This window comes from Lepisosteus platostomus, chromosome 2, assembly GCF_059453375.1.
Source record: "Lepisosteus platostomus isolate fLepPlt1 chromosome 2, fLepPlt1.hap1, whole genome shotgun sequence".
NCBI classification, from domain to species: Eukaryota; Metazoa; Chordata; class Actinopteri; order Semionotiformes; family Lepisosteidae; genus Lepisosteus; species Lepisosteus platostomus.
Genome location: NC_142612.1, coordinates 10,336,003 through 10,360,836, shown reverse-complemented (window position 1 = coordinate 10,360,836; position 24,834 = coordinate 10,336,003). Strand labels below are relative to the sequence as shown.

At 35.3% G+C, this 24,834-nt stretch overlaps 1 protein-coding gene across 4 annotated transcripts in view; it reads left to right on the top strand.

The window, feature by feature from the left end:
• Positions 1-24,834, top strand: part of LOC148675894 (cytoplasmic protein NCK2) — a 90,211-nt gene that overhangs the window by 42,693 nt on the left and 22,684 nt on the right. For 3 of the 4 annotated variants that reach the window (XM_088597457.1, XM_088597493.1, XM_088597476.1), the window contains exon 2: positions 24,546-24,787. In XM_088597457.1, the coding sequence (XP_088453583.1) occupies positions 24,562-24,787 (226 nt within the window). In that variant the 5' untranslated portion in view covers positions 24,546-24,561. Of the gene's footprint in view, positions 1-23,653; positions 23,765-24,545; positions 24,788-24,834 lie in introns of all 4 variants that reach the window. The other variant, XM_088597467.1, reaches the window with a different exon arrangement.

The window sequence follows — 24,834 nt, the reverse complement described above, 5'->3', positions numbered from 1 at the left end:
GTATTGTCATTTATTGTATCTAAACAGCTACAAAGTTTTCATGGGGTCATCCTGGAAGGCTTTTATAACTCTGCAAGTTGTATGCAGTTTTGGCAGGGCTTGGAGGCTTAATTAGTGGAAATGTGGTATTTTTTTATTTTTATTTCAATTATGTTTTCAAAATCATAATTACCCTCATGGTATTTGGCAGACACCAAAGGTTTAGATTTATTTCCCCCTGAAGACTGATTTTGTTTTATATATGATTTTGTTTAAAGACTCTTTAAAAAATCCAGAATTCCAACAGCTCTACCTTTTAAAAGAAGAAGCAACTTCAAAAGTGTTTTTTCCTTTGTATTTCAGCAAGGTTAATAAACCATATGAACAAAGCTGTCCTTTTAGCCTGAGTCTGCATCCTTTTAATTATAATTGTAGCATGGGAAAGTGATAATTTATGTACTGCATAGTACCATAGAACAAACCTAAAGGGAGTCAGTGGTAGATGAAATGATAAAAAGAAACCAAGCATCATTAGGGTGGTGTACACAGGTTTCTGCAGACTGAGTTTCAATGTTTGATGTCCAGTCTGCTGTTTATATAGACTATATTGTGAAACAAGTGAGTGTTTTGTACACTCTGTGTGGGCTTAAGAGCACTTCCACAGACATTTCCTTTGCAAGTGTATGTAATAATTTTCATCAGTGCTTCAAAACCCCAAATTACCAAAGAAAGCTGAATACTGGAGTAATATTTGATATTTTTTCCCTCATACTAGCACTGCTTATTTATGGTATTTGTATGCAGCAGAAAAATGCAGTTTACAGAAAAATAATTTATATTGCATATTTTGTTGTGTTGGTCTGTGGACCAAATGTTAAACATGTTAGAGCCCATTTATTTTTATTCAGTTATTTTATTGTTAAATAGTTTCAACTTGCACTTTGTTACTTGTGAGGACAGTTGTGTCATGTCTAGTGTCTTGTCCACTTGCCAATGATATGGGAGCAGATGTTTCTTTCCATCAATATGCTTTGCTTTACCTTCTGTATGCTCCATCTTTAGAATGGTAGGAGAGTATAGTGATTTTTCTATCCCATGGGAGGCCTGCGTTTAAATTCAACTCGGCTCTGTTTTATGTTATTAAAATATTTTACATTAATAAGAAAAAAAGACTCCTACAGAATTCAGAACAATTTGTCGTTTTACAGCTTTGTTTGGCAGGGGTCCAAGATTGAATGACAGGGAGCATTGAAGAAAGGAGAGGCACTGAAGACTTTGATGGGCCTTGCTATCACCGTGCCTAATGGCAGAATGTGTTATCCTGCCTCACCTTTGTGCACCATGAGTAAATGGTTCACAGTGTGATCCTGCAGATGTCTGTCAATTTTCTCTCCAAAACATTTTTTCTCTGAGTAGTTATATTTTTTTTCCCTCTTTACACTTTGAAATAGAAATCCTATGCCTTTCTGTTGTGGAAACATTCTGTTCACAACAGACACTTAGGGGAAAAACATAAAAGTCACACTTATTGAATTGATTCTAATATCCCAGAGGCATCTATGAAGTTAGTACATTGTGAAACCAAGTAGAAAAAGCTCAGTTTAGCTAGGATCTAGTTAAATATTGTAGGAGTTATCTCACTCCAGGAGTTATGGCTTTAACCTGATTTGCATTTTTGTGGCATATAGCAACTCTTAGGGGAAATGTGAATTAGAGATAAATTGGGATTACAGATCAGTTTTAGAATTTTATTTCTGTTTGACTAGTGCATTTGCTTTTGTGAGGTAAGTAACTGCAGTGAAGAAATGTGCTTTGAGGAAGTTTGCACAACTCAAGTGAGACTTTAATTGCTGTCAGGTGGCACTGTAAGAAAAAAGTAATGATTTCTGATCCCAATAGCCATCTGCAGTTGCTTGTGGTTCCACCAATAGTTCTATCAGTCACGTTCTGAGCTTTTAGTAGGAACACAACAAATGTGGAAATGACTCAGAAAAGTGTAGAGAAGACATTCTGGAAATGGAAAGAGCTGAAACCCTAGCCCATACTCTCAGAAGAACATGCAGGTGTTACAGACTTGAGAAATGAGGCTTGTGCTGAATAGATGTTAAAGAATTTAATGGACAATTGAGGTTGACATTATTTCCTTTTTTAAAATTGGAAATAAAAAAATGCTCCTAGAGTATAACTAGGCAGGTTTGCAGATCTGAATCATTGAAGCAGATCTGCCTGTAGCTGATTTACTCCTTACTTACTGCTGAATACCTATTTGTTTATAACATCTGTGATTAATGAGATTGATTGGATGTTTCATAGAAAATGTAACTAAAGCTTTGAGATTATTGAGTTTTACATAAGGACTTATAAACATGACGGCACAACTTAGCACTCTGAATTGCGCATCCAAGTATGAAACATTCAATCAAAAAGCTCCTTGTTAAATTGAGCAATTAAAAAATTGAAAACATTTCGTTATTTAGTATTGAATCCTGCCAGTGTACTTTTCAGGTCTTTATCAGGAGCACCAACAATATTTTTTGTTTTGGTAAATTTAGAATTAAAAGCTATCCAGATCAGGGCTAATGTTATCAATGAATGTTCTATAACCAGATCTGAAGTGGATATCTTAAAACAAGCGGGTAAATCATTCTTTTCATGTACACTGACACTGCTGCTGAATGGTGTTCATTCTGCATCTGAATCGGCACTTTACATTTTTAAAATTGCCAAAATGTAGAAAATACTTATCATTTAGCATACACATAATGCATGTAGTGAAGGGTATTAACTTGGTTTCCTCCAGGCTTTCTTAACTTTACTGATCGTAGAATGCATGGAAGAAAAATTACTATGCCAGTGTAGGCTGACATAAGTAAAAATGTAAAATAATGACTGAGACCAATAATTATTACCTGGTCAAGAGGCTTACACCACTATTGCACAGAAAACAGTGCAATAAAGAAAAAAAGAGCAGTGGGTGAAATGTAGTTACTTTGAATCCAATCCCTCAACCAGGCCTGTACTTTTTGTCTTTTCCAAGATGATGCAAGATGTTTAAGGACACAGGGCCTCTGGAGAGCTGGAAGGTTTAAGTAGCGGAAGAGGTTAACAGAACAGGACACGACTGTGCAAAAATGTGCAAGTATCAAGCAGAAAAGACTTAAACATGCAACTGAAAATGCCCTCAGATAATAGTTTCATCTTACTCTGCAAAGTGTTCAATCATGGATATAATTTAGGTCGAAATGTGCTTCTTGTGAGGTTCAGTTTGATAAAAGTACTACAGTACAATGTCAATCTAATGTTATAGAATGTTTGGAAATTACCTGAGTACCCCTAGAACTGCAAATTTGGGTTTCTTCGCAACTAGGATGAGTTGATAAACAAGAAAACCAGCATTTTATGTTGACCTATGCAAACGTTTCTGCCTTGTAGGCAACCCCAGAAAAACTGAGACTGTAAAATAGTCAGTAGTGGAAAATCGGCAGTTCACTCAGATGAGCCTGGACATTTCCATAAGAGGGTCCTCTTGCATCAGTACGGAAAAGTAGCATTTCAAGCTTACCATTTCATTACACAGGAGCAAAAACAAGCCAGGATGAAGTGACTGTGCTTTCACAAAGATGACATGTTTGACTGCCTGAACTAATAGAACATTACATTTTGTTGACTGTGAGAACCTTGCTGTGCATACAGCTATGCATAAATGTGAGCGACTTGTTTTACTTCTGCCAAAACACCTCCAGATTAACCCATCATGTCCTGAGCTCCATCTTCTGCTGTAGTTGCAGGTTGACTAAGCTTCACAAAACACTAAATCTTCCTTTGTGTATAATGTATCTATTAATTCTAATTGCAATTTATTAGTGAGGAAAAACAGTGACTTATGACTAGGTAACCAAGTTTAGACCTGACTTCAACTTGGATTTGTTAGTGTTTTTTGAAGGTAAAAGCACTAGCCAACCAGATGTTAGATATGCATAAACTTTTAACTTGCTCCGGCCTCATCTTAAAAAAAAAAAAAATATATATATATATCATTAATAAAGACAGCAGTCATATTACCCTGCAACTCAGAACTGGCAGCCCACTGAAGCTAAACGGGTATGAGCCTGGTCAGACCTCCTGGGAAAGCTAAGGTCCTGACTCTCTGTGGTTATTAAAAATCCCAGGGCGTTTCTTGAAAATAGTTGGGGTGTTACCCTGGTGTCCTGGCCAAATTTCCCCAATAGCCCTTACCAATCATGGCCTCCAAATAATCCCCATCTATGAACTGGCTTCATCACAGACTGGTGCACTATGGCTGCTGTCACATCATCCAGGTGGGGCTGCACAGTGGTGGAGGGGAGTCCCCATTACTGTAAAGCGCTTTGAGTGCAGTGTCCAGAAAAGCGCTATATAAGTGTAAGGACTTTTTATTATTATTATTATTATTATTATTATTATTATTATTATTATTATTAAAAGAAACAGTTTGCATTTAAGTTTAATGTCCAGGCATATATATTAAGCACTTGTCAGTAAATTTGATTTTACTTTAAAAAATGAAGAAAAAAAAAACATAAATGCCTTCCTAACTTGAGGCCTGGTAGTGCTTTTTCTTTTTCAAATACAAAACCTCATTTTCACTTAAATTTCATTTCAGCAGCTTAATAGTAGTGAGTAGGACAGCATATCACAGCGTTGGCAGAATTGTATGTTGTTGCTTCCTGCATTTGAATAAAATGTATGTACTTTGTAGCAGGGCTTTGACATTTCTGAGTAACTTTAGATCAAAGACTGCAACTTTTGGGTTTCAGGATAGGAGAGAACATCCTGTGAAAGAAAGTTTCAGGCATAACTAACAATACCAATTGATCTTGATCTCTTTGCCTTTATAGGTATGTTGGGGCTTTCATCTTTCTTTTCTCTTTCTTTGCCTCTGGCACTTAATCTTCAAAGGTTTTGGTGCAGATTTTGTCAAGAACTGTTGGAGTTTGAACACACAGGGTTTCTGGCCTTTGTATTTTTAATCCAAGATATTTAACCCATCTGCAGTCAACAAATTATGAACCGTCTCATGGGGTGTGTAGTTCTGGCCATCAGTTTAACTCAAAGAATTTCTATGCAGTCAGATCTAGGTTAGTGGGTCATAGAGAATCAAATAATCTCTGAGCAAAACTATCTAGTTCAATAGTAGATGTTGATATTCCCTCAGGTCTATCCCTGACACCTAGCAATTAATAGCAAGTAGTAATTAAAAGCTGCTCTTAGCTTTCTTTTTGGCTTAATTTTAGTTATTCCCCTTAAAAGTAGATGCTTGATATATCCAGAATTGCTTCTTTGCCTCTTTTTTTTCCCAAAGAGAGAGAGAGTACCCTGGGATTTGTTTTAATAGTCCTTTTGTGGGTGGTTAGAGCTTTTAGTCTGAAAATAGAACAGTTTCGTGCAGAGGCTCTGAGGAAGAAGGAAGGTCTGTGGTGATTCTGAACATTACATGCACACCTACAGGGGGTATGACTCAACCTGTAAGAAGTGAATCCTGCTTCACTTCATTCGGTTGTACCAAGTTAACTTCTACTTCATGTTTCTCTGCTGTTCTCCGTTAGTGGGGGTTTGACTCAATCTCATGTTGGAGCAAAAGTGAATTTGCTTTTGTTTCATGTTGACATGCATTTCTTGAATTTCTGTAGCTTTACTGGAGTCAACAAAAGTTGAGCAACTAAACAAAGCTTGAGTCAAAACTCGGGTGTTATGAAGCACGGATGAGTAATACAGAAACACAAGAGGGAGGCCGCTTGCCCATCCTGCTTGTTTGGTGGCTAGTGGCTTATCTAATTTATCAGAGGATCGCCTCCAGCCATTTCTTGGCTGGGTAACTTTTTCCAGACCCCCACATCCCTGTGGTCCTTCCAAAAGGTTTCTACAGCGGAAAGTTCAGAATCCAACTTGATTGTGGGAGGAAAGGACTGAAGAGAGAGGAAAAAATATCAGCAAAGATCATTAGGAAAACTCTACAGGCAGTTTATTAGTTCAGAGCTTTTTTTTTGTAAGACAAGTAGAATTTCAAACAAAACAATTATACTTTATTTCTTTAACAGTGATATGCAAATGGGCAGCTAAGTTTTCAAAGAACTTCTGTCCCTGTATAATTTGGCATCACATAATACCAGCAAAATATGCTGAGAGGCATGAAAATACAACAAACGAGAATGTGTAGTGGAAGCAACAGCAAAAAGTATTTGTTGTGGGAGATGTTAGATTTACTCACATGCTTTGGGGAAAAAAACATGGGGGATGTCAGCACTTGAAACTAAAATGCTAGACATTATTTTTTTCCCTTATATAAATGATCTAAAATCCTGGCTTGGTAAGTTAGGGTTCTGAGCAAAACAGAAGGATAAGAAAACTGCGAAGGTACAGTGCTTATCAAAAGTATTCATCCCCATTGGATTTTTTCACATGTTGTTGTGTTACAATATGGAATCATAATATCAATACTTATGCAATCAGTTAACTTCTATTTATAATTAATTTAAGAGGGTCTGTAGAAGTTTGTTTTTACTTTGACATTATAGAGTGTTTTGTGTCAATCAGTGGCCAAAAATCCTAATTAAAATATGATTCCACATTTTAACACAACACAGTGTGACAGAGTCCAAGGGGGGCGAATACTTTTGACAGCCTCTGTAATTCAAAATGTTTTAGATACAGTTTAACCTAAGTGAACATCTTGCAGAGTGACAATGTGGGTAGCATAAAAAAAAATAAACCTCACCTCTAAAATGAGAAAACACGTATGAAAAAGAAAGGTGCTTGATGATGACATATTCATCTTCTATCAGCCTGATAGAAATTAACCCTTTTAGTCTTGAACAGCAAAGAAACCTCAGAGGGACCTCAGAAGAACACCAGTGAAAACTACATGGAAGTGCATTCCCAACCAACTGCAGGAGGCCCTTAGGATCTATAGAGCAAGTTACCCATCCATGTTGTTGAAGTTGTTATCCTTATTTCATTACTGCATATTTGGATATCATCTAGAGATTAATGAACTACTAACTACTAAATGGGCTAGATGTGTAGAATGACCTATTCTTGTTTGAACAGTTCTTATGTTCAATGGTATTTTAAACTGTTTAGTCTAAAACCTACTATGAAGGAATTTGATTCATGTGTACCATTCATGCATTGACGAAGTCAACAGAGCGGGCATCTTCAGGAATAGCAATGAAACGTGAATCCGAGGACACAATCCGAGTGCATTTAAAACTGAGAATAGGAGGGCGTTTTTACATCGAGTGCTGTTGAGGTCTAGAATAAGCTGCTTATCCATGTTGGCAAAAGCAAAACCATCGCCTCTTTGAAGAACATCTGCACAAGACCCCTGTATGAATTAGCTACCAAAAGCCAGAGACTAGATGGGTCAAAAGGCCACCTCTCTCTAGTTTAATGTCAACTTCAATCTAAAAGTACCTTGGTAGCTAGAACCCAATAAGAAGTAGACTGTGACTAGCTTTTATTCCACGCATGAGAGAAAGTAATAGAGTGAGTCCATTTCAGATAGACAAGGGTAAGATTCCTGCTGCTTCCTGAATATGTTTACTAACTTATGAGACCAGTGATATAGTTTGTGATTGGTTTGATATTTGAAGGATTTTCTCTTTCAGTGAAGATCAGCCTCTTACCCATCAAAGGAAAAAATAAATCCCTTGTTCTGTTTCCGCAAGCCCCAGACCTATGAGAGTACATTTCCCCGCCACACCCCTAGGGAAATGACTTAAACCTTATTGGTAACTCTTTACATACCATAATTCTGCTATAGTATTTGTGGCTTAGACACCACAATAACCACATTTTGAGTAAAGCCAACTGTATTCAATAGTTTTTGTTCATCCCCCTTTTGTACTTATTAAACATGAGACATTTTTATTAACTTTCTTTGTTGTTACTCCTATCCTTTCCTATCCTTGTCAAAGGTAATGACAAAAGTAGCACCCTGTATAAAATTCCTCCTCTCTGAAGTAGTATAAAAGTGATAAATGTGTTCTTTACGTGAGTTCGTCAGTAGCACAATGAAAGATGCAAGGAGATCTCTGGTTTATTATTTAGATTTCTTATTATACTGTACTTCAAACAACATTTATTTTAAAAAGGTTTTGATTAGTTCCAGTATAAGCCCTGAACCAGGCCTCTACTGTCTATACTTACAAAGGTATTACAAAATATTTAAGGGGACATGATTCCAGGTTAAAATTGCCCCTGGAGGTCTGTGACACCTGGAAGTACTAAAAGGTTAAACAAAGAATTGACTATTTCTTGCTGCTATGTTTAATTCATCAATGTTTAACAATAAGCAAGCAATAAAAGGCAGCAGTTTGACAGGGGAAATGGGTTTTCATGTCTTGGTCTTCAGTCTGATGCTAAACACAAAAGCTCTTTGAATCTGTTTTTACAGCAACAGTGAGAATGCCTGCTTATAGGTTTTTTTCAAAACCAAATCTAAGGGTTGCAAGTCTGAAATGCTTACATTGCTAAACTGGCAGTTACAATTATTTCCAGTTTTAGCTCTCTCTGGGATGTTAGACTTTCAAGCAGATATGATGTAAAGTTGGAACACGGCCTAGTTTCTGTGTTTAACTAGTATTAAGGATGTTGTTAGGAATCTGACAGCTACTATAATAATACCTCTGGTTTCTATAGTCATTTTCAACAGCCCTCCTGCTTTGAAGCCTTAAATCTTCAGCTCTTTGTTCTTCCCTTGGGATCAGTCTAATTTTGTGAGTATTTAAATGGGATTAAGTTAGTCTGATGTATTAAATAGGGGGTGTCCAGCCTTTTGGTGTATAGTTTTAAGCATTTAATTGCTGATGAGTTTTACAGTAGATCTGTTAGGATTTTTTTTACTTATCCATTCAAGTGTATTGCATTGTATGATTTTGATGTCATTCATAGCACATGTATGCTCCCATAAGTCATGGTTCATTGCTTTAGTATGACTGTTTCCTGGTAATTCATATTTCCCTTATAGATCAGTCTGCCTTGGGCCTGTATATTTTATAAGTATAGGAGTACACTGAAGTTTTGTGCTTCTGGGTTTACACTTTAGTGTACCACTGCAGTGTTTTATTAAACATAATTTGTGTTGGGTTTTAGTTTACTGTGATCTTTAATTAAATTTGTCCATTCTTTTCAATATACTAGTCATATTTTCCAAGACTCTTCAGCTTATAAGTCAACTTGACTTTCATTGTTTAACTTTGTTGGCCAGAGTCTCTGTGGGTATGTGTGCTATTTTACAATCAACTAAATTGATTCATACTGGTTGGTTTTAATACTGGTTGCTTAGGATTAAAAATAAATCACAAATGCATAGCTCTTGTCAAAGAAGTTTGCTATTCATGGATGCACATTGAGGAACAACCTCAAACAAAATGTATTTGATGCTTATAGAAAATAAATATGAATGGAAAAGTTCGCAAAAGCTGCTTTGGGTATTTAATATAATATTTGTGAGCAGGTGTTGTTTTATGAGGTTTGGTGGAGGATGGCCTGTATTTTAAAACTTTAAGTAAAAAATCTTTAAAATGCCCATGGTAGTATATAAACAGTGCAAAATATACTTTTCTTGTTTTCCACACTTTTATCAGCACTAATATTTATGTAAGTGTTGTGAGAAGCTCAAATACGGTAAATATGATCTGAATTGTTGACCCAATATTGGTTTTCAAGGAAATGTAGGAAGATGTGTGCTCCTTTGGCATGCACATATTAAACAAGCACATGAGCAAAGCAATATTAAGGTCTGTGAAAAATAGTTTTGGTCTTATTGAAAATTTTTCATCTAATTCTCTGTGCCAGAACTTGAGATGTTAAATTTAAGAGACCAGATGAAGCTCCTACAGTAGGTTGTGTTGGCTTTTCAGTGCTGCTGGCTAATACTAACATTTTCAAGGTTTCTCCATAAACTCTACCAAACGTTATCATTTCTTTACTTTTTTCTGAAAAAATTATTGATTTTTAAAGCTATCCAAAAATGTCTAGTTTATTACATTTTTGGAGTAGTGCAGTTTCAGAATTGACATATATTAGAGGTTTTCTTGGGGTGTAAGGGAGTTTTAAACTTTTAGTATTTTGGGGGCACAGTAGCTAAGGGGAGGGGAAATTTAAACCTCAACAGAACTCAGCAGAAAATATGCCTGTGAGTATGAGTGTGGTGACAACTTATAGTTTCCTTAAAATTATATTTTGACAAATATACTGTAACTATTGCAACAAGACTTTCAAATGCATCTCGTAATTCTTGAGGTGAATAATGAATAGCTTTGTTTGTTTGGAGCAGTTTAACAGCACATTATCTGGGATGAAAATCTTAATTAATAGACCAGAATACTGTGCCATTCATTTCTCAGTTTTTGAGAATAATAGTCTGACTACTTCTTTTGAAAGAACTAAGCAGTATTAATGCTCTTTGCATGATGATAAACCTCTCTGCTCCTATACTTGCAAGGGGATATGATTGTGTTGTTACTGGTTTGTCCAAAGCTGAAAGCTTACTCATTAAACAACTTGACACATGACAGCTGTGGTGAGGGTGAAACCAAGCATGGCACTGGGAAATGGACTTGTAAAGATATTCAGTACTCCTTTCTGAGTGAACTTGTTTGAGGTAGAATGATGAGAGGTGTTTGCTATGTTTTGTACTAAAAAAAATAAGTTGATAGATGAAGATAATACTTGGTGGTTACTTCTGAAAACTAAACCAAAACCATCTTACAATGTAAATAGATGTAGATAGTTTTTTTTTTAAATTGGAGTGCAGTGCATGTACTGCAGGTAACTTGTTTGTGAATTTATCAAGTTAAAGCTTGAATTCACAGGCCGTGAATCAATACCCACACTTGCGAAGTTGGGCCCTTCTTATGTGCATTCTCGCTCAAATCTGCAAGGGTTCAGGGTGTCCCATTTCTAAATTTGTGTTTCACAAGGGTGCTCATGAGCACCCCCATGCGCCCTTCTCTGAAGTCCGCATCGGAACGGAACTCACCCAGAATTCCTTGCAGAATGGGGACGTTTCATCATCTAGCCTATCAAAGTGGAGAGAAGAAAAAATTATTCAAGCATTAGTAAAATCTAACATTATGTAGTTTTAAAACTGGTCATATTTTATGTAAAAAAATCATTAGGCTACTTTAGAGTGATACTGTATGTATTCTAGGTACGAAGTTTTGACATAAAGCTTTTATTTCGCCACCCCACTTCGACTCATGAATACCTGCAATGTATTCTCTACACGGATAATAGTTACATTTACTTATAGTAGTTAATTAAGAGTACATGTATTTAATATTACAAAGCTTTGAGCTATTGCCAAGTTCACCTTATTTACTTTACTTTGAACATGAGTGAATAAACAGTGAGATTGCCAAGTTTGCTCAACTTGAATGAACACGATGTGTCAATTCCCCCATTTATAATCCTCGCGCACTTGGAGGTCTACAGTTGAGCTACATCACAGAAGTGCAGGCTTGGAAGAAGGGTTTAGGGCGCAGTGTGAGAATTGGTACATGGCATAAGACACAAATGGATGCTTTTCAGTGTCACTCAGATGGGTTTTAACAGAGAAGGCTTGGCAGCAAGTTTTTGCATGCTCTTATAATTCTGTTCATAAATACATGTTTTCTTCCTAAGGAGAGCTTCACTGATGCCTTGTTTTGTAAACATTATGTGTTTTATACCATAGGCAAAAAGCTGTATACATAAAATCTGTATTTATACAAATGTATACAGCTGTATACAAATTACACTCTGGTTTTCCTAAAGTTCCATGTGTAGTGGAGTTAATGGTACATAATGACAGTCACTTGTTTAGGTGATTTGTATATTAATATTGGAAGAAACAAGCACTCTCCAATATATAATGTGCTGTGAGAGTCTTTGGGATTAAAATCCCTATATAAATGGAAGGATTTTACTGTTAATCGTTTTTCCATTCTGTCATAGTGAGTACATTGCTGAAATGTAAACTTTTTGGACTGTACTTGTACAATTAGGTAATGTAATCATAATACGGTATGTTGTAAATCACATTTCCTTTGTGCAAGTGTTATTTTCTAATTCTATTCTGACAAACTACAGATAGTTACCATGTCTGTTGTCATCGAAGTTAGCAAGTGGAATGGAAACAATACTTTCCAGTCCATGTGAAGGAAATTAAAATCTCCCAAGATTTAACACGTACAGTCCCGCTGTCATTATATAAATCTGCAATATAATTTCTTAATTTGGTGGCCGTGTTTCTTCAAATTACATTGGACTGCAGTCAGCTGCCAATACAGTACTATTGGTTTCTTACATTTTGTTTGTAATAAAGACTTTAAATCTAAGTATTTAATTTCTTGCTCCCATTCATTTGTTTTCTAGATTTCTGCATGCTTGCCTTTGCATTGTACAGGTAGCATTCCTCAGGAAACTATTGATGTAGTCGATGTAGTTTGTTTGACTGTCTTTGAATGTCTTATGGTTTTATGACCAATGTCATTTTTTCCAGCATGAACAACAGCAATGGGTTTGCACCTGTGCTATCTATCATGTTGTATAGGCCTTGGAGTATGTTAGCCTGTGCTACTTGGAAATACCTAATTTTTTTCTTACTTGGGTTCCTTTGAATTGCAGTTTTACTGAGATAATAGAATCTCTGACAGTCGTCATTTTGCTTTTGGCTTTCTTGGTGTCTTGTTTTTGAGATTGGTGTCTGAGCTACAGGATGTTACGTGTTGTGTTGTGGGCTGCTGCCTTGATCTTCTAAGTCTAGGTGGTGCTGGAGTGGGGCAAATTTGTTTGGTAATGTCTTTTATGTGGAATTGTTGCAATTTAATTTTCTTTGATCACTGGCTCCTCTCTGTCAGTTTCTCTTTGTTGTTTGCTCTGAGAAACATAAGGTAGCACATTAACAAAGCGTTTTTATTTCTTATCAGGAGTCTTGTTGTAGACAATGAAATGAAAAGATTTTGGAGTGCTCCTGAATAACTCAACTGGTTGTAATGTTCCCTTTGCAGGGCAATTCTAGGAACTCACTTTGATCTCCTCAGTCTTTGAGGACTTTCCCTCCTATTTTGTTTTCACAAGTTTTCAGCAAACTACATATAGTATTGATTTAGAGGTAAATCTGTGATTATTTTTGTTTCTTTCCCAACATTTGTTTTAACAGCCAGCAGCTATGCAATTCACATTACAGGTTTATGATGTATTCTGTACATACACATTAATTAAAAGTTTCTTTGCTTTTTTTCTGTGATGTTTGCAACCTTTTAGATCTTATGTAAGTAATTTAAAGGGGGCATAGGCCATGCATCCTTATGATTTCGATTGTTTTCTATTCTTGATTTTACTTTGAGTTCAATACTTTTATATTTGTTGTTATACAGTTTTTTCTTTCCATTTTCGTGGAAAAGGTGTGTTCTCCAAACATTAAAATACTTAGGTTTTTTTGTGTTAAAACAAGCCAATAGTCTTGGAAGCTAAATATGTTACTATTAGTCTTCTGTTTTACAAGTTCTGCTGGGGGGAAGAACCTGAAGCATTGCATACAATTCTACTGTATTTTTAATTCAGAAGATGTTTGTGTGGTGCTGCTTTTAGTTTTTGCCTAAATGCTGGCTGATTTTGCTTTCTTTTAAAATAAACTGGCATGTAAAGGACATTTTAAACATTTCCACTCTTTTGTGGTTTGTCTGTTTTTAGGAAACACATTTGAATGCCGGGTCCTTTTTTTTAAACTCAGAACCTTTTAAAATTGTTGTGGGTGCATAAAACATCTCAGACAGTTTTTTTTATGTTAACACTAAAAAACCTTTTAGAAATAAGTGATGATCCAAAATGTTTTACATTATTGTTTTTTAATCCATGCTGTGAACATGCAATGACTGACTATGACACTGGAGGCCACACCAGGAGCTGGAGAGCCAATATCTCTCTATTTTATATTTCATTTTGTATTAACTCTTGAACTTCTAAACATCTGGGATAAATTCATGACCACTTAAGCAGGTAATTTGTTCATTTGTATGATTTATAAATCATTTGGAAGTAAAATCCTAAAACCCTGTAGCTTCAAACCTGACATAAACCAATTAAAGGATCAAAACACGTTTTCAATTTATTATTAAGGGGTGACCCGTAAAAGACGATGAATGAAGGATCTTCAGGACCATGGCTTGCCTTTTAAAAACAATATCCTTTAAAAAAGCCTGATGTAATTTGAGTGGAAGGGCAGCATTCTGCTCCCTTACTGCTCTTGGATCCTGATTTCAGTTCCAAAATGGGGCACATTTTGTGTGGGGCGTCTGTTCTCTCCGATTGGTCAAGAGGAAGTTGACAGGACTGTGGAAGAAAAATAGAACCTGAGTAGTATATGTAAATAGCACTTGGAGAACAGATGCCAAGAGGTGGTTTAGCCCAGTAGGGATTACACTAATTCTGAGACTTTAACTTATCCCAGGCTTTTAAAATATTAATTTAGCCATGTACTGTAGATTGATTAAATTCAAACATGTTACTTGTTGTTTAAAAATGTTTTTTGTTTTGCAATTTTTTTTGTTATTTTTTAATACAATTTTATGGTGAAATACAGTAGTTTAGAATTTAAAACTTTTCTTGCTCTTTTTATGTTGTCAATTTAAATCCATAAATGTGATTGTCTTAAATATTGCAGACATTTTGTTGAATAAAACAATTAAGTGTAAATCATTTGAAACTTATAGAGTGGATTCTCATATAGTAACAGTAATAGTGCTGACTGTTTTCTGGGCTCCTTCCCTCTTGGCAAACTGTCATGAAAAAAAATCCTCATTTATTTTCTTTTGGATCTATTGAATACAATCCCAGCAGTAGGATTCTGCACATATGCTAATCCAAATGAAAATCCACTCACAGTAGTATCAGAATTATATAACTGGCATTAAAGTTGTGTTTCTGAAACTAGAAATGGGAGGAATAAACAAACTCATTTAGGTTTCAAGTGTATGCTCTACACCCATAATTTTGAAAATATCAGAGACTGAGACCTTTCAACTTGAAGCATTAAAATACATGCACAAATATTCTTTCCTAAGGCAACACTGTTTAATCAGAATTGGTCAGTATTCTCAATATTCTCAAGTTAAATCAAGTTGCTCTGTTTTGGCATCTTTCCTGTTGTCCACTGTCCTTAACACTATCTCTGAAAATAACATAAAAGGATAAGAGTTCCCTATATCGGTTTGGTAGAGTAACACAGATTAAAAACTCTTTGGGTCATCAAAGTTAATTGTTGCAGTGTTACAAATATACCCTGTGATTTACAAAATTTAGAGAGTTTCAAGAGTTTTATAACCAGGATGCCATCATGCAATTGGGTGTACAGTGTCTTTGAGTGTTGTTTACAATAGTGCTGATTAAAGCAGGTTCAATATGTTTGCTTACATGTTATACATGGGTGCATGCTGTGGAAGGGGTGTGCATTGTAAGAATATTAATTTGCTCAGTCAGGTGTGGAGTGCATTGAAAACACATGGTGCATGCTAAAACCTTGAAAATTATAGCATACTGCCCAAAATGCTTGATGTTTTGTGAAGCTGCAGGATACTAAGCGTTTTGTCAGTGCAAAAATGTGGGATGAGTAATTTACAAATTTTCATTTGTTCCTGCTTTATCCCACAAACATCTGGCATGTTTTAAAGAATTAGAGTAATTTCTACAGAGAGCAGTAGGAGTGGAATTATCAGAGTTTGTTGCTGTTGTTTTTTTAGTAGTTTTTATCTTTGTAGTGCCGGCTAAATGCAATTCATATTCCAAGAAATCCTCTTGCAAAGATTACACAGTGTGTTCAGTTTATGATAAATTATGTATTGACTTTTGTGTTTCCAGGAAAGTCTGGTTACTTATTGAATAAATTCTAAATCTTTTGTGATTTTGTAAGCCTCTTTCTATTCCACATATATTATTATATGGGCAAATAGTAGTCTGAGACAAAAGTCCTGGAACAGTGCAGCATATTAAAACATGTCTTCTCTAAATTCTAGATAGTATTGTTTTCTTCATGTAATGGGCCCGTCCCTTAAATAGTGATGTTCTCGTTTCACACATTTTAGTATAGTTTTAAGGATATACTAAGATGAATGACTTTTATAGTTTGTCCTATTATGATTAGCTTTCTCTACCCCAGGCATGTGTACTCTTTGGTGTTGAATGTTTAATGGTGCCAGGCCTTTTTACACTGAGAGTAAAAGGATAGCATTAGATAAATATAATTGTACATACAAGTTTGCATAGAATATGTCATGTGTAGTATTTTTGTGCAGAATGTTTCTTCACAGTTGTTACATTCATATTACCCTGTAAATGGAAATGATTCATATCTAAGTAATAAGTTAATACTGGATCGATACTATTACCAGTATTGGATAGACAAGCATAGTGCAAGGATAGCGTAGTTACTGCTTTCAGTTCTCCGTAATGTCACTGTTTCTGTAAATTTGATTTATCTAGACATGTTAGAGACATGTGCTTTCTAAGGTGGATGATTGCAAGCAGCTAAGCTATTCTAAGAAATGAGTTAAAAAATAAAGATTAAAAATAGTTAAAAGGAAAGTTAATGTTCTTTCAAGTTTTCAGTCATATTTAACAGCTTCCTTTAAGGTATGTGAACATTTTCTTTGAATAGTTTGGTTTTCTGTTTTTCACCCAGTAAATCTGGATAGGTCACGAATAAAAGAATAATTTTTGGTTTGGCACAAAGGTTTTATGTTCGTTGACACATAATGACTTAAGACATAAATGCCAGTGACTTCAGAAGTGTTAAGTTTTTACAAGAAATGTAGCCGCGTCCCAGGTTTCACTGCAGTTACATTGTACTGATATAGTTTTGCATCATCCAGTTTGTTTCAGATGCAGAAATGTTTTTGTCTTTTCAAAATGTATACACAAATACAACTGTTCAACCCATTCATGCCACTAATGAGTTGTGAGATGCTTGAATAAGAAGCTAAAATTAGTAGTTTGCCATGGCTGTCAAGATAAATTTTAAAATCTTTTATAGTTTTGTAAATTCACCAGATGACAACAAAATATAGACTTGTTTTTTTTCCCTATTTGTTATTTTATAGTTCTCAATTTGAGCCCTTTTTTGCACAAACCCCAAATTAAAAGGTGAAATTTCTAAGAGTAAATTACACCTTTATATCAAATGTCAGATAAGGACTTGAGCAAATGGTGGCAACATCCTTAAAGCAATAGGGTGATGGAATCATTGAATTTGCTTTGCATAGCAAATTAACCCCTTTGAAATGCACTTAATGTAATAATCATAAGAAATCCTACTGATATACACTTCAGAGATTGCAGACATTTGCTGTTGCTCATTTTAAAAAGGACAGATTCCACAGAGACTTTTTCTAAGAACATTTATGTAAAATTTACATGGACATACATCCATGTGTGCATACACTTGTCTTTTAACATGCAAATAGGACACAGAACGAGCTTTCAGCACACTTTGGAAAGTTAAGAGGGGTAGTCAGTTAAGGTTGTGCAGTCTGCTTCGAAGCTTGGTAGTCACAGCAAAGAGACAATGGTGTTTAACAGGTGACATGCTGACCTTGTACAGAGTACTGCATTATAATAAATATGCATGAATTCATATATGCTGTTCACTGATTGGGCATATGTAAGTTTGCTTAATTCTATGCATAGTTGCAAGTCTTGTCCTTGTTCAGTTCCAGTGACCTTTTGACTCGTATTTCCTAGGCATTAAATCTGTAGAAGGTCACACGCTAAATGTCTTCCCCAGGTTACGTCTCTCCGCATTTATGGCATTGACTTTTTGTGAACGTATTGTTATGAATACGCCCCTGCGCATAACGGGGATCTCCATCCTAAATGAAATCCAGAGCGCACAAAATGGAAAGTTTCTAGTAAACCTATAGCAAAACAGCTTTGCATTATATCAAATAATTTTAGATATGTAGTACTGTATTATTTTTAAGCTGTTGACATGCTAATGTAATTTTACGTCTTTTCTAACTTTATGTAGTTATACTCTTTATAAGTTGATTTTAAAATAAGTATTTTAAAATACTGTTTGTACGTGATACAGTATGCATTATCATTTTTCCAACTATAACATTTTAGCTCGTCTAAATGAGCGCAATGTTTAAAGGTCTTTTACTCCGAATTCATACATACAAGCTTGCTCTATGGCAAACACACTCACACAAACATGCTCTCTCCCATTCATTGTTAATTCTCAAATTGGAAGTGTTTCTGCAACGCTTCAGACAAGGTTAAGTTATATTTAACTGCTCAACTCATTGGGTCATTAGAGTAATCATTCTGTTTACAGACGCAAAAGTGACTTCTATTTTCACACAGAAAACGTGAATTTACACAAGTGGACTTCAGTACGTCATTATGCCCTGCTATTGAAGCATTGATTCTTGTGGAGAAATATGTTGCTCTTGATTTCCTCCGGGGAATATTTACCTCTTCTCAGTCCGCATTAACCCCCATTTACATTATTTGTTATGAGGGAATAAGTCTGTGCAACAGATAAAATATAAAGATGTTTTTCCTAACGATATGGTGTCAAAAAAACGTTGTGTCCACAATTTATACCATGTACTTGCCATGTATATTTATATGTAGAGTGTCCACAAGGTAGGTAAAACCAATACTGGTTGTCAGCCAAAAAGGAAAATGAGACTGATATGAACTGAATACATTTTTTGTTATTTTGTGATTAGATAGTTATTTGACTTGAAACGTTACCTGCTTCTGTTTGATATTTTAAGGTGTTTTTTATATGAATTGACTGTCACAAAATGAGACAATACTGTCTTCATGCCTCATATTCTTTCTTAGAATGTTTTATGGAAGAGGTTTCCCTTTGAAAGTCTGTTTTTAGCACATAGTTGAAAATATGACCTTTCAAGGTTTATTTTCTTCTAACACTAAAGATTCTTACACTGCAGTATTCAGTTTAATTGTCTGTGACATTTATAAAGGTGTCAGGTATAAAGCCCTTTAAACTGTCATAAGACCATGAATAAGATTGAGATTTCATCTACAGAAGTCAATTAAGTTGGCTGAAATTAAAAGCAAAACATTGCTTTGCACATTTTTTATGAGAGCAGTTTAACATATTAACTAAGTGCTATGATGTGGTGAGGTTTTTACTTAGAGTGCTGTTAGGAAGGTGGTAAACTTAGGCTAAGCAACTGTAGAAAGAAGGAAATAGTAGGTATTTATTATATTTTATATATAACATTATATTTGTATATAAATTGAATAATTCCATCATGCCTTAATCTCTGGTTTCTGATGTGTGCGAGTACTGAGGATGCATACATTATTATGAGGAAAGACTGGCTAATGCAGGTCCTCTATTAAAATGTTATTTACAGTATGCGGACAGGGGTGCAGACAACAAAAATAAATTCCACAAAATATAGATTTGAGGTGTTGACATCTTATAAATCCTGTAGGTAAGCTTCCAAAAACAAAACACTTGGACTAGCATTTACATGATTATTGCACTGCACAAAACAATATTGAGACATAGAATGTTACTTGTGGAATATTAAAGGACTGGGAAAAATACCATTTTAATTCTATTTTTAAAATATTTGCATTTAATGTTTTTGATTCATTGGTCCCAACTGTTTACATTAGGCACAGCATAAGTTAATTTATACATATAGATGAAGAGTGACTGTTACATATGCATTTTTTCCCTGTTATAGCTATACAGTATGTCCTTAGTACTTATAGCTATAACTAGTCTATGTACTTCACTATGAAGTATGAAGTAAATTTCACTACTACTAGATAAGACTAGTTAAGACTTCATTGTCTTGAAGCTTTACTGGTGTGTATTTTAGGATTTAGAATATTTTCAAGTTTTTATTGTTTATTTGAATTAAAAACAGAAGGTGGTCAACTTGTCCGTAATCTTACATTACATTGCATGACGCACAAGATGGGTAATTGTGACTCACTAACACATAAACCAATGTCTTGGTTTTTTATTTCTTTATCTAACATGCAGTATTTTATGCAAGGTGAGTCACACTGTTTTAAGAGACAGATCCTGAATGTGTAATCTGTGTATATTCCCTGCCGATTTTTTTGTGCTCTTTATATTGTATGGTCCAAAAGGCTACGTTTCCAGGTATAATTGCACATTGCATCAAATTGTTTATTCCACCAGATGAATATTTCTTAAAGAGAGGAATATTAGATTTTAGAGCATTATTTTAAAAAAAGTGTTTTTCCATTCTTCCCATATACCCAGAGACATAAGCAGTATATTAAGTGTAATTTCTGTGCTGCTTCGTCTTCAACAAATTCCAGCTCACAGAAACCTTTGGATCTCTGTCCCTCTACAACAGCAGGGATTTGAATTCCATTTGCAATCCAATTGGTTCTGGGTTTGGGAGTGGAAGAACTAGTGTCTTCAAATGGTAGGACTACATTTTACTTTTTTTTCAAATAGCTGAGCTTCTCCCGAGATAGGATTACAATACTCAGTAAGATTTGTGGCTGGGTATGTTTTGTCTGATTAAGCTTTATCAGCAGCTATAAACTGAACTCAGACACATTTATGCAATTACATTAATCAGGGAAACAGTATGTAGTTTGGCTTCCTAGAGGGTGGTCTTAAATCCTAGAGAAGTGTTAACTATAGCTTCTGCAGCATTCTGTCCTTGAAGTCGGAGTTGGGGTCAATTTTGCTAATTCAGTTCCTTCTCCACATGAATTGTAGTTGCATATTAAGTTGTGACTCAAATTCTTTAAGCTTAAAATAATCAATTGTAATACCATCCCATGTACTCTATGTATTCATTAGTCCATGAATAAAGTATTGAAAGATGCACACCATATAGTTTTTATTTCATTTGTTTTCCCACTGAACATAGCATAAATAATGATTTATATTACAGGCTGTGTACAGTATGTACAAATTGAAGACATGAAAAAACATGTTGTATTTGTTTACGTTTGTAGGCTAGCTGGGTTGAACTTCGGAGAGGAATTTTAGAGTATAGGTAGTATTGTAGATTTTGTATACAACCTGGACCTCAACCTGGTAAGAGTGTCATGCTAAACTAATCCATAATCAATTGCTATCACTTGAAGTAAACCTCAGGCATGTGATAATACAGCTGGCAGTCTTATCTGCACTAATTGAACCTTCTTGGTGATCTCTTCAAAGGGATTCAGTATTTCAATATTTCCATTGATTTCCAATTTGGATAGTGTGAGCTTCAGCAGAGCATAGTCACAATTTCCATGTTTGATGAATATTTGTTCCTGTTGATTTTTTTCGTGAATATCAAAATTGACATTGAAGAAGAATTTACCATACTTCACTCAGACTTTTCCAGTGAAAAATCCAGATACTGCTCTTGACAGTTTTGCCATCATCAGTTTGTTCCAGGGCATTGTAGATGATATTGCTATTTAGTGTGACCAAAATCAGCGCTATGCTCAGGTGAAAAATCAAATTTCTCCCTCACAATCATTACTTCAGTATCAACAGTCTTATCTTGGTCTTCACCTCCATCTTAGGGATCTGTGGCCTTCAGACTAGCAACCCAAGGGTGTCAAAGGGCTTTCTTTAAAAAGGAGATTGTGTGAATGTACTGAACAACACATTTAGCAAAATGACCACCATTACCAATTAATACCACCTTGCGATCATCAGCCCTAGACTGAAGATGAAATATATTCATGATATGTAATCTTGTATGGCAGGATTGGTTAGGATACAAGTGGAAAATGCTAAAATATTCAGCAGGGCCTCCATTGAGGGCTTTAAAATAGCATTCCCTTGTAGAGTGAATATACTTTACTACTTAAAGAGAAAGAGTAGCTTAATTAGACCATTGTTAAATCACAGTGTGTATAATCAAAAAGCTTTTAGAGTTGAAAGTTTTGTTATCCTGTTTCTCTTTCCAAAAATCTGTATGCATCGAATAACCCTGAAGCTGTGATGAAAGTCACTTCCCAACATTGCACAGCATCCCAAAAAACCATCGCTGTGTTTTTGCGTCTGAGCAAGAGAAGTACAATCTCTATTCAAAAACTGTGAATTGGAGTTCCGGTGGAGACGAAGCATTTGAAGAAACATGCCGCCTTCTCTCCCTGGTTTTGGTTTTGTCAAAAAATGAAAAATGTAGGACCACGAGACATTAATGAAAGAATATTTTCACCTCCTCAAGGTTCAGTTAAAGGATCTGTATAACTTAATACAAAAACATATATTTGTTTCTTTGTCATTTTGATGGTATTCTGAAATGTTCATCAGGATGTGATGTATTCGGCCCACAGGTCTGATTAGCTAAACCCATACATGAGTGGTGAGAATGTTTGATTGACTGGGGATATTATAATTTTCTCTATTATGAATTAAACTTACATATGGGTCTTAAATACAGTGGCTTATCTCTGGATATTGTGCTGCTCAGGTTTGCCCTAGTTCTTTAAATAAGGTTGTATGGCAATTTACCCATTTGTTTATTTATCTTTTGAGAACGCATGTTAATATTTGCATCACCTTTGTCATACTAATAGACTCACTTGCAATTATGACAGGCAATGTCTCAAGAGTCCTGTTGGTACCTGTTGTTGGGATGATTTTGCATGATTTACATACAGGCTTTGTATTTTACAACAAAGCCAGGGCTACTGTAAGAATGCTATTCTTCAGATTTATTAAAGCAGTTTGATGTAATACAGTATGTTTGTGCACACATGGAGTTAAGTGGAATTGTGGGATTGAGATGGAATTGATTGATTCCATTTGCTAAATTCCAAAGCTTTGAGATTTTTGGCAGTTCCAGTTCCAGATAAAGACATTTTTTCTTTATTATATGTGGTTTTCTATAAAACAGCATAAATTTCAACATGTAATATTGAAATACTAGGAAATCAAGATATGCAATTCTACAGTACATTTATTGTGGAAAAATCTTTTTCAGTGTAATTCAAAAGCATGATTAACTTCTTGATGGTCAGGAAAAATAAATGGCAGAAAAATTACTTACAAAATAGATATCTATTTATTTAAGCTAGATGTTTAGGATAAATTTTTCTCCAGCCTTGAAGACACAATAGACATTAGGCACTAGTTTATCCCTGAATGATTGAACAAACTCCCATCAGATTTGACAAATGTCACAGGAAACAAAATCATTGCTTTCACTTGTCTGCTGTACAATCAATGTTTAAGACGTAAGTGTGAAGCTGGCTGTACCAGGTGTAAGCATTGGTATGCGTGCATCGTGTAAATACCCATGCAAAATATACTGCCATAAGGCTCGCTTCACAACATATCAAAGTTTATTGCATTTGCATGTTTTTTTTTAAATAGGTTCAATATAGATTGGTATTCATAGTCTTCTTTCAGGCTTCCAAAATGTTCATTTTGTAAGAGGTATGAGGAACTTTATTTAATGTTCATGAAAATCTGCACAAATGTCAGTGGCCAGAAGGGAGGAAAAATGTCATTTTCTATTTCATAAGTTCTGCTATCCAAACAGATGGCCAGCTCATTTCAGCTGGTACCTACACCTTGGTGGTAACATGATTAAGGCATTCCTTCCTAATTTCATATGGTACCTTGTATCCTTTGGCATATTATTTTGCACTCTGTTTCGAGTGGTGTCAGAACGATTGGGAAGCAGTGGGCTGACTAGCCCTGGAACCAAGAATGTCCTGTCACAGCAGTATTTGTGGGTGACGCAGGTTCTTGCAGCAGATGCAGACTACAGTAAGCACTTTTGAAGGGCATTGTCTTTCTTTCTCCCTGTTTGCCAAGCTCTGGAATATATTTCTTAACATACATGTTGAAGAGCAGCTGAACATAATTTGCTAGACATATTATTAGGACTATAAGATTTCTCTTTGCCAGTTTAATTTTCCTGTCAACGCTCTTTGCCGGAGATGGAATTTGAAGACAATGGAGAGATTGGTTGTGTAAAAATTCTCATATATTAAGCAAACATGCAGAGCTGTTTCAAAACCCAAGAAATGTCATACAGCTTAAATGCTAGTGTTTGAGTTAGCCTTGGATTTGTTCAGATCATTTTTAAATTACAAACTCTAACAATTTGGATGTGAACTTAACATTTTAATAGTACTTGTATCTTTTAGCTCTAATATTTTGAATTTTACACTTTAGAAAATGGTTGTAATGAAATTCTGGGTGTGACTAAGAACCATGTACAAACACTGTAACAGCACCATGAATACAGTTTCTTGTAAAACCACTTCTATAATAAGATTAGCAGGAATTATGTGAATTAATACGAATTAAGGATTAGTTGATGCTATTGAGCCTGTTTGAATTGTAGCTCAGAGGAGATGCAGTATACTTGAGAATAATCTACTGTACATTGTATTTACCATTGTGCCATTTGTGACTGAAGCATGATGGCCAAAGTTTGTTTCATAACCCCATATCCTGCAGTTAATCTCATGGGTCAGTAAATAGTTTCCTTTTTGATTATGTGAGCCATACTGATCTTTTTGGTGTGTTCTTGTCTTTGCAGAAGGACTCCATGAAAGATGACAGAAGAGGTAATTGTTATAGCCAAGTGGGACTACACAGCGCAACAGGACCAAGAACTTGACATCAAGAAGAATGAGCGTCTCTGGCTCCTTGATGACTCCAAAACATGGTGGAGGGTAAGAAACGCTTCCAATAAGATGGGCTATGTCCCGTCCAACTACGTGGAACGCAAGAACAGCCTGAAGAAAGGATCACTTGTAAAAAACCTTAAGGACACATTAGGTAAGCCTTTTAATGACCATAATATTATTTTTATTGTTACTTTATGT